At 39.6% G+C, this 10,497-nt stretch overlaps 1 protein-coding gene across 1 annotated transcript; it reads left to right on the top strand.

Moving 5' to 3' along the window:
- The first annotated feature begins 1,059 nt into the window (after positions 1-1,059).
- Positions 1,060-10,155, top strand: ccni2 (cyclin I family, member 2). The gene is made up of 7 exons (XM_038707822.1): positions 1,060-1,348; positions 2,043-2,199; positions 2,616-2,750; positions 3,328-3,402; positions 3,510-3,650; positions 7,798-8,097; positions 8,416-10,155. The coding sequence occupies exons 2-7, from the start codon at positions 2,086-2,088 to the stop codon at positions 8,731-8,733; spliced, it is 1,083 nt and encodes a 360-aa protein (XP_038563750.1). The 5' UTR covers positions 1,060-1,348; positions 2,043-2,085; the 3' UTR covers positions 8,734-10,155.
- Positions 10,156-10,497: the final 342 nt, after the last annotated feature.

Genomic DNA, 10,497 nt, shown 5'->3' on the forward strand with positions numbered 1-10,497 from the left:
ACGTTAACATTATATGAGCCAAAATAATACAGGTATCATTATATGGCACACAACTCTTTAGGATAGGGTTTCCTTATCCCAATCATTTAAGTGTGTATCGTTCTTTGGTAAAATACTTATTTATCAAATTCCCACTAACAAATTGCAGTTGCTGGGGTCCAGCCTTGCATCAGGTCAGCCTCATGCAGATTTAACTGTACTAGCAAGGCTAACTGTCATATAATAAATGTTATAAATGACCATTTCTTCAGTAATTTATATAAGATATTTATAGTGGTACACAAATTGGACAAATTCTACTAATTTAAAGTGTCCCATTAGTCATATCAGCGAGCCACAGTGCACAACATCAATGTTCTGCACCTGGCACAGGTATATATGGACCAAATCATTATGATTTTTGAAAAAATATCGCAATTCTTTTGAATGATGTTGCAATTGCGATATGATCCGTGATATATTACATAGATATTAGAGCAAATTATCATTTTTACATCATTCTCTTTTTCATCCCGCGACAAAATGTCTGCTGTGAAAAAAAGCCTAAAAGTAAAACTTAACAACAGCCTACGCTTCATAAAGTATTTTTCAGCTGCTGTTTAAAAGTGAATACAATGAGAAGTCAAAAGGTGTCAAACAAGCACAAGGTAAGTCCCCAGATACCATACATTTCCAATATCAGATATCTTTGCAATGTTGAGTTGCTGCTAGAGGTTATTCATTTATAACAAACACCAGCCTGCATGAAAGAAAAAAGCAAAATGAGCTTGCAGCAGAGAAAGAGCTGCTGCTGGAGGAGCAGCCTGGGTCTCAGCAGGATTCATGCACATGAAGAGGGTAAAGCCAAAGTGGGGGGCGTTATATCTCAGCACCTGAACAAACATGTTATATGGACACGCAGCAGAAATCTTCCATTTCCAGTGAAGTCTCGACCATTTTGTGCGAGGAGTCCCGTATGTCTGACCCACTAACACATTTCTGCCTTATAGACGGGATGACGTCACGGCGGGGCGGAGTCCGGAGCGTTCAAAACACAGCTTGCCCTCAATCCTCCCTGATTTTTTTTTTTTTTGCTTCCTGCTTCTTTTTAGGATTTTGCGCTTATTTCTTCCACTGTCCCAGCGATTTGGAATAATTTGCGCTTTTTTAACATATTGTTATATTTGTGCTGTATATAATGCGGCTGCTTTCCCTATATTTACTTGAAAACACGTTTCTTTCCGAGATTGTATTCTCAAACAGCATCCGACGGTTGTTTGCTCGTTGCTTTCGGTGAATATGGACTAATTGCAAAGCCGTATAAATGCACCTGCCGCCAAAGTGATATCCCGCGTTTGAAATCGAAGAGGTAAGACTGCTCGAGCAAAGAAGACTAAGACAAATGTTTTCTGGCTGCAGCAGCAACTATGCAAGAGGCTGCTGCAGCAGCTGCAGCCCATTATCCCGCCTGGATCCTGTGTGTTTGTGTGTGTGTATGTGTGTGTGTGGCATTCCACCCACTGCAGATTAAAACAAAGTCATATAAATTTTTTAAACATGTTACATATTTAAGTGCAGTTTCTCTATCCTGCGCTTCCTGCCTGCACAACTTAAAAAATGGCGATGCTGTTTATCAAACTGAAAGATATTTCCTGCTGCTTTCTGAGAGCTGCTGGTCTGATGAACTGTTTACCAGATCACTGGCGCCCAAAACTGACAAGATATGCGCAGTGAAACTTGTTTAATCCCGTTCGAAATTTAAAAGAGCTGTTAAAGTTGCTGTTTTCAGGAAAAATAAACTGTTTACACTCCTGAACTTTGTTTATTAATCCCCTTCTGTGTTTTCGTCCTTCCTTGCTTTTATTTACCTGTCAAAATGGGATCCGGACCCCACTGTGTTGAAAATATGCTTAATGTTTTTTGACCTCCGAGTGAATTCAAGGGTGTGCATAGCTTAATAGACTGATTTTATAGAGACGTTTGTTTGGTGTAGGCCAGTCTGTTCGCATTGCATTGTAATCTCTTTCTCTGTTGCCTCACTCCTCCTCCCCCTTCTCCATTAGGTGTACGTGACCTGGGTGCAGCCTGGCCTGTGCTGTGGTGGCAATGAAGAACCCAGGAACTGAGGAGAGCCGTCGGCTGGTCGGCTTGCTGGAGGCCGCCCTGGTGAGGGAGGCTCGCCTCTGGAAGGTACCTGTCTTCAAGAATGGATGCATCCAGGTGAGTGGAGAAGAAATCATTAACATACATATATTTTTTTAGATGTAGGTGTACTCGGACACACACACAGGATTTGTATTGGCCACAAATGTATTGCTGCACAGCTGAAACAGAAGCTCGGGCTAAAGCTGCTGGAATTTTTCCTATATGACAAAAAGGTATTGTGGCCAACAGAAAAATTAATCTTGGTTTGCTAAAAATAAAGAGCATAAAATCGGTCACTTTTATGTTATAGTTTCTCAAAGGTTATTGGAAGTTCCATTTTTACGTGTCCTTAAAATCCCATAGTGGTGGTGGGAGGGGGGGGGGCTGTCTGGCTAATCTGAAACACAGTTAAGCATTTGTTTTTTAAAAACGTCTGACATCTTATTGACAACTTATTTATTAACTGGTGATTGTCTCCTTTGACCACTCAGGGTGCTGACATCTCTTCCTCCCAATACCAAGAAATCATCCTTTGGCTCGGAGAGATGAACAGACTGTTCCAGTTCTGTCCGGAGACCTTTGCACTGGGAGTCTGTATCCTCAACCGACTGCTGTCCGCTGTCAAGGTAGACGGCTACAACATGTGACAATGGTTTACGACCTTTTGTCTACCATTTGTCCAGGATCTGAAATTTACTCTTTTAGAAAAAATGGAAATAATAAAGACTGGATTTCCCCATTACTTAACAAACCCTGCACAAATGGCTGCATAGAACAGTATAGACAACATAGTTTTTTCTTCTTTAATCCATAAGCCAATGGTTCCAAGTCTGTATTCAATGAAAGCAATACATTTCATCTGTATTTGACATCACATAGGGCTACAGTGAATCGTAAATAACTACATCTTTACTTTAGTTACATTTACTTGCTAATTTGACCATAAAAGTATATTTAAATTAGACTTTTTAAAAATGTTAGCGCTGATGGATATGAACTGATCTACTAGTTTGTCCTTAGCTGCAGGGAGAAAGAGGCCATAGTGATGTGATCTGTCTAATCAGTGTGACCAAAAAGACCTCGAACTCGTATCCCTCATGCTAAATGTGCTCATTTCCCAAATTCACTTACTGATCATGTGATCTTTCTGCTTCTTAAGAACTAAATGCTATTTTTTTTTTTTATATTATTTTTTGGTTTTAGGCCCAACCAAAATACCTGAAATGCATTGCTTTTACCTCATTGGTCCTGGCTGCCAAAATCAACGAGGAAGATGAGGTGAGATCTTCCTTTATGGATGGGGGGGGGGAAACACCCAGAGCGATGCTATTTCAAAACAATACGTTTTATTTGCTTCCCTTTTTGTTGGTGTCTGTTTTAAACAGGTAATAGGCTGCGTCAAAGACCTGGTTGTGCAGAGCGGATGCAGCTTTTCAACAGCGGAGATTCTTCGCATGGAGAGGATCATTCTAGACAAGTTGCACTGGGACTTGTACACCGCAACACCAGTCGACTTCATTCACATAGTAAGTCAGAATTCAGCAGATAGACAGGCAAACATAACTGTTTTGGGGGTTTTTTTGTTTGTTTGTTGAGCTGTCAGAGCATCTCATAGTGAGCTGGCTAGACTATGAAATGCTTTGTGAACTCAGGTCCTGGTCTTTGCCTAAAAACACAGCAGTACAAAAGCACACATTAAACCATCATGCTCGCATCCTGTTTGCTTCAAGATGGTGTTTACAAACCCTTAACCCTCCCCCTGCCCCCCCCACAGTAAAGAATTGGTCCTGGTAGAGATTGTGCGTTGATTTGACTCATTGTGCCCATTATTATAAACTCCACTCAGTCCTGGTTGGAGTAAATCCTGTGTGTGTGTGTGTGTGTGTGTGTGTGTGTGTGTGTGTGTCTCATATACGCATCCTAAAATGAAAGAGTCTGATTAGAGGATATGTTAGATCTATATTTGGTTTTCCATTAAATGTAGGGCTGCAACAAACTTATTTTATTTATGATAAAACACAAGATAATAAAGAATAATAAAAAACAAGTTTGCCATTTTTATTCTCGATTAATCTGTCGATTATTATCTCAATTAATCAATTAGTTGTTTGGTCTATAAAATGTTAGAAAATAGTGAAATTTTTTCCCAAAGCCCAAGATGATGTCCTCAAATGTCTTGTTTTGTCCACAACCCAAAGATATTCAGTTTACTGGAATCGGAGAATGTTTCTTTAGAAAATTACTCAAACCAATTCTGAAAGTTGATGGTGATTCATTTAATAGTCACACGATTATTCGATTATCGTTGCAGCTCTTTGTGTGTAGTAGTAGTAGTAGTATAATTATAATATTGCCACCTGACCTCAGTTAAAACAGTCAACTTATTGTCTTTACACACTTGGTATTTCCACTGCATTTAAAGATTTTCATTGTCAGATAACTGCAGCTCCAGTACATATGACAATGTTGGACTTGAAAACCACATATTGGACAAACCCAAGTTACGGCATAACCCAGGCCAGTTACCCAAATTGCGTGCAAGTGGACGAAAAGCAACAGACGCATTTCAGCACGAGGTCTGGATAGAGGTGTATGCGATTCCTCAAACCACACAAAACTGCATTTGCAAGCTGCCAGCAAAATAACAGCCAGCAAAGGCGTTGCATATCAGGCCAAGGCACTTCTTACTAACTCTTAACCCCACAGCCGTACAGTGGGTACCTAAATCCTCCAGAAACAGACAATTTGGGTCATTTGCGTTATGTATAACATGCTGTGAATTGTTAAGACTGTTTTATAATGTCAAAGCAAGGTTTATAATTATTAAAAAGCCCCATTCTGTGTAACTTAGTTTATGGCACAATATGGTTTTGTTGCTCGGACCTGTTCACAGCAGTTCAATCGATAACCCTCACAAATTATTGCCTAAATCCTTGACCACTGACTGAACTGTCAACAAACTCACACATTATTTAGGTCATGCTGTTGGGCTTTTTTCCAGGATGTAATGATGAGTTACTATGCCATAAGGCAACAGTTTGAGCAGGTATTAATGGGCTTCACAAATAGAGTTGGGTGATGGGTTATGTTCAATATCTTCATACATCAAAATTGTGGCAAATGTATGCAAAATAAGTTTATTGCTTTGAACATCAGTTTCATTATTAAAACTAAAATCTTTACACACACAAAACAACATTTCAGTGACTACTTTTGTTAGTTTTTAGCCACACTAGCAGCAGTTGGCCCACTACTTTGTGCAACTCCAATATCTCTTTTGGATTGATTGCCATGAAATTTGCTACCAATATCCATGTTTCCAGCCTAGTGCCTTTGGTGATCCTCTGACATGTCCTCTAGCGTCAGAAGCAGGTTCACTTTTTTAATGAAATTTCCCAACAACTGTAAGTTGAATTGGCATGAAATTTGATAAGCACATTCATGTCCCCCTCAGGATGAACTGTAAAAACTTTGACCTTTTTAGCTTTCTATATAATGATATTATAGCATGGCTCTAGACTTAGTCTTACCTACACTTTGCTTGGAATCATTAATTTGGGCAGAAATTTGCAAAAAGGATATGACCTAATAAGATTATCACTATATAATTCCACTCAAAGTCAGGAATGATAATATTGAAATATTGTTCAGCCCAAGTTTCACATTATATGAAGACTCTATGGAAGTTCAAAGGGCAGATATTCTACTTGTTCTTTGTTTTAAAGCAAAATAAATTGTAATTTGGCAGAAAACTAAACTGCAAATGAGGAAAGCAAAACAGGTCGTAGGCCAGCAGTTGGATGTTTTATGAATACAGCCCGTGATTCTCTTGACAGAAATGGTTTACACATCGTGTTGATCCACACTATTGAAAGGATTTACATTGAGAAGACTTCCTCCGTTCACTTTCTCAAAAGAACTCCAACAGTGATTCATAGAAGATGATTATTTTACTTTCTCTAAAAAAAAAACAATCCCTAGTTGATTTGTGAAGTTTTGTCGTGTGTGTGAGTCCATCTCATCCCAGACCAAAAGTCCATCAACATTCCCTCGACAAATAAATGTAAGCGTTTGATTAGTTTGTGATATTGAAGTTGGTGGAGGACATTTTCTTAAAGGCCTCAAAGCTGTCACCAAAAAGACGCTTGGCACGTTTGTTTGGACTGACTCAGTGACTTTTGCAAGATTAAAAATGGCACATTCCACAAATACAGTTTGTGGATTTGACTGATATTGGTGTCCGTTTTACTGTGCGTGTGGCGTTATTGTAGTGAATCTTATTGTCCTAGCACTTCACTTTAGGTATTACAAAAATCCAATACTTTTTAAATAAAGAGACATAATGTATTAATAAAAACTATAATAAAATAAAGACATTTTTCTCTTTACACTATTCAAATAAATACTTTTAAACTGTACTCTAAGTATCTCACAATTACATTCCCCCTGCCCTGAAGAAATTCCTCTGCATTTGTGTTCTAAATAAAGTGGTTCTCCATTGTCTATGAAACGGCAATCAATAAAATCTATCAATAATTTGTCAGACTCTCCACCATAACACACTCATGTGAATAAATAAGAGGATTTACAGAGATGCCTTGTCATTACCTACGATATGCTTCAACATCCAGGTAAAACTATTTTGAAAGGCAGAATCAGCTATGTGATGCTCAAGTCTTTTACCATCTGAGAGCGTACCAGGACTGTCGAATCTAAACTTGTTGTTTTCTTTGTTTGCTACACTACCCTGAACTCTCCATGTTTCATCATCATCGGAGAGACTTGAGAAGGTTTTAAGAAGTCGAGAGCTGAACTTTTTGACTTTCGCATCACATTGCTGAATCTACCTCCCAGTGAATTCTGCTTTCTTTCAAAAAAACATGGCTTATTTTTGCTACAGGGTAAGAGACAAACTAAAGCAAATGAGCTGAACACAACATGTATGAAAGACTAACAAACATCAGAAGAATGCGCTGTTATTTTGAAATCCAGTCGTTTTTCTTCACCAGCCACTTGTCACGTGGCAGGAAATCCCTTTTTTACTTTATTTATTTTATTTAAATCAAAGGATGGAACTACATTAGCCCCTTGGTTTCACTTGCTAGCTAACAATCTGTTACCAGATGTTTACTAATCACTATGTGACAAGTGTATGAAGAAAGCGAACAAAATTTCAAAAAAGTTTTTTTTTTTTTAACATTGAGCCCCGACTCAGGTTGTGATTTACAGTTCCTGTCTAGAAATGGGAACACAGAAAAGCACTGCACGTACGATACAATACGAACAAGATTACTATGGTTCCTCAGGCAATCAGGTGGGTCTTCATTAGTAAAACCTGATGGTGTGATTCTCTAACTGTTGCTCAAAGTATCCTCCTGCAGAGCTTCAGGTTTACAGTAGCTTTTAATGCAGCAATGAACACTTGAGAAGAGTAGAGAACCACTGACTGCAAAGTGACAGGGTCCTGGGTGGATGAGAATGAGGGTTGAATCAAAGGGATAAATGACTGTCAGATATGCATGGTTGTACATCCGATGCACTGGTATATTTAATGTTATGAAGTTGTAGAGGTAAGGGGTGAGCGATGAATGCACACTGAGACAACAATGACATCATTATGCTAAAGTTTTGGTCTCGTTCTTCCTGTTTGTTTCTCTGTTCACTCTGGTCCAGTTCCACGCCCTGCTCGTCTCCGGCCACCCTCACCTCATTCCGTCCATCGGGCCCGGCTCCAGCATCGGCTGGGATGCGGCAACAGACCCCGGTTTGCTTCCCGCAGGACCGGGGCGTCAGAAGACACCCCCGGGCTTCCAGGCAGCGTTGTGGACCAGGCAGGTGCAGCACTGTATGGCCTGCCACCAGCTTTGGCAGTTCAAGGGCTCCACGTTGGCCTTGGCCATCATCACTTTGGAACTGGAGGCGCTCACGTCTGACTGGTTCTCCGTCTTCACCGATCTGCTGAAGAAAGCACAAGTAAGAGAAATGCACAGGCTTTTTGTTTTTTGGATAAATAACAAGAAATTGTTTGTCATTAGAAAACATTTACATGAGAGTATGGTTTATTTTTGTAAAATGACCCACTATATATCATTCAGTTTGACCAAATTTAACTAATTCGCAATCTTTTGGTTTGTTAAAAGACATTTGTCTAACAAATTGCCCCCCCCCCCTTTATACTGATGAAGGCACCACATTAAAGGCACATATTGGCACATTTGGGTCAACAAATGATGCTCTGCCAAAAAGCGTTGTAGCATACATACACCCATTTTGATGTCTTTGCTCTCCCAGGTTGATAGTGGCGAGTTCATCCACTGCAAAGAGATGGTGGACGAGTACCTACACAGCCTGGAGTTCTCCCTGCCGGCCAACGCCGTCTACATCTTCGACACCGCACAGATCCAGGACGAGGAGCGAGCCTGGAGCCCCTCTCAGCGCCTCAGACAGGACGGAACGCAGGGGGACTCTGACGAGTATTACGACGGTTTTAGGTGTTTGTACGACGAGGAGACCACTCCAGAGGCGGAGGGGGACAATATTGAGGGTTTGTTTGATTCCCAGCAGAATGACATCTCGCCCTGCCCGCCGCTGCACCCCGCTGTCAACTAGTCGGACATTTATCCACACCGTCCACCTCTTACAAGTGCACAGTGCTTCCATTTCACGGTGAGGATGAAGTCCTAATATACTATAATTCAGCACATTTTTCAGTCGTAAGCTTAATGGGCACTGACTAGACTTCAATCCAGATGTTACTCACCTGAAACTTTTTCTCTGTGGCCTGTCTGAGGTCTGAAATTCTTTTAGTCTCTTCTGTGCACTTGTCTACAACCAAACTGTGAATCTAGAGGTGTGTATGGATCAGAGTTAACCTCCTATTCTGAGGCCATAAGTTGTTCTTGTGTTGACAGCTGGGCAGTTAAGGAGAAATTGTGGGAAATTAATGTGACTGAATTTGAATGTTTGTCCTTGATGCAGAGGTTCTCATACCTATTAATGGCATATTTCTTATCTACTTTTTTTAACCTATGTCCTTTTATATCCACCCCAAATATTTTTGGTTAACAAGTTGGAGGAGCTTTTTGGGGGGGTTTGTGAGAGATGATCCTGATTTTGAATGTTGAGGTATATTGGTGCTCAGGTTCCTCACAGAGCCACATAGCACTTTGAGATTAATACAAGCTTTTTTTAAAATGCAAATATTTTTCCACAACTTTATTATTTTAATCTTACTTACTTGTACTAAACATTTCTGTGCAGTGTTAAGTGTTATTTACAGAAGCTACATTTTTACAAAAGCTTTAATTTCATGACTGTGAGATGTTTTTTTTTATTTCATTAATGCTTCTGCCTGTGTTGATTTTACTTTTATGGAACTGTTACATATCAAACGAGAGCACCTTTTGGTTGATTAGTTCAACACTAGAGCAGAATGACAAAATTGTCATTTTGACATAATGAGATTACCTGATTAGTGATCCTGAATCAGTGTTCTCATTTAAATTTTCAATATTTGTTTCTTACTAATACTGTATGAGAGCACCAATAATCATACCACAAATTATTGTCACATTAATGATATTGAAATATTGGGATAAAAGTGTCCCGTTTATTTTGTAAATACCAACTTGTTCTTTTAGCTCTGACAGTTTCATCACGATACGGACGTGTAAACTGAAATGGTGACACATTGTTTCATTTTAAAACATTTAGGGTTGGCTGATAAGAGTGTGTCCAGAGGGACTTTAGCTCCGATGCCAAACAGTTGAAGCTTACAGACATTGAACATGCTTTGATCTGAATTCTTTGCCTTAGGCTGCTGAAATTTTGTGTTCAGGGAGAAACCCGCAAGGTGACCTTTAATGTGAGCTGGTTACGGTCTGTCTTAAGTGTAAAGTCTGCTTCAATTCATCCACTCCAGCTGGATGCTACACGGGTGACTTATAGAAAGTTTTTATTTTTTACTATTCCTTCATTTACTGAGGCAGCTATCTATTATTGTCTGGTCAACCACAGAAATAAAGCTATGACTTCAAAAGTCTAAAGTCTCATTTTCTAGTTTGTCCATTTCAAAAGGTTGGAGACGTTTCCACGTTCACAACACATGTTCTCCTTATCTACTACAGACAACAGCACTCAATAGCAACTCTATTCCATATTTTTGTTTTGTGCATTTTGTTCCTATAAAGATGCAATTACATGGACATGATTTGGGTCCCACCATTAACCATATAATCATACTCACCCATTTTCCACCCACATAGGTGTTTACACTTATTGAATGTTGCCGGATTAGAACTCCTCTCAAGACTATGTGGGTGTGTACAAATACTTAATCTCCCTCAATCTCCTGTTTTCTTATACCTGCTACAG

The sequence above is a fragment of the Micropterus salmoides genome, unplaced genomic scaffold (assembly GCF_014851395.1).
Source record: "Micropterus salmoides isolate LMB-PRFRI ecotype aquatic unplaced genomic scaffold, ASM1485139v1 Ms_hic_scaffold_9, whole genome shotgun sequence".
In the NCBI taxonomy this organism is placed as follows: Eukaryota; Metazoa; Chordata; class Actinopteri; order Centrarchiformes; family Centrarchidae; genus Micropterus; species Micropterus salmoides.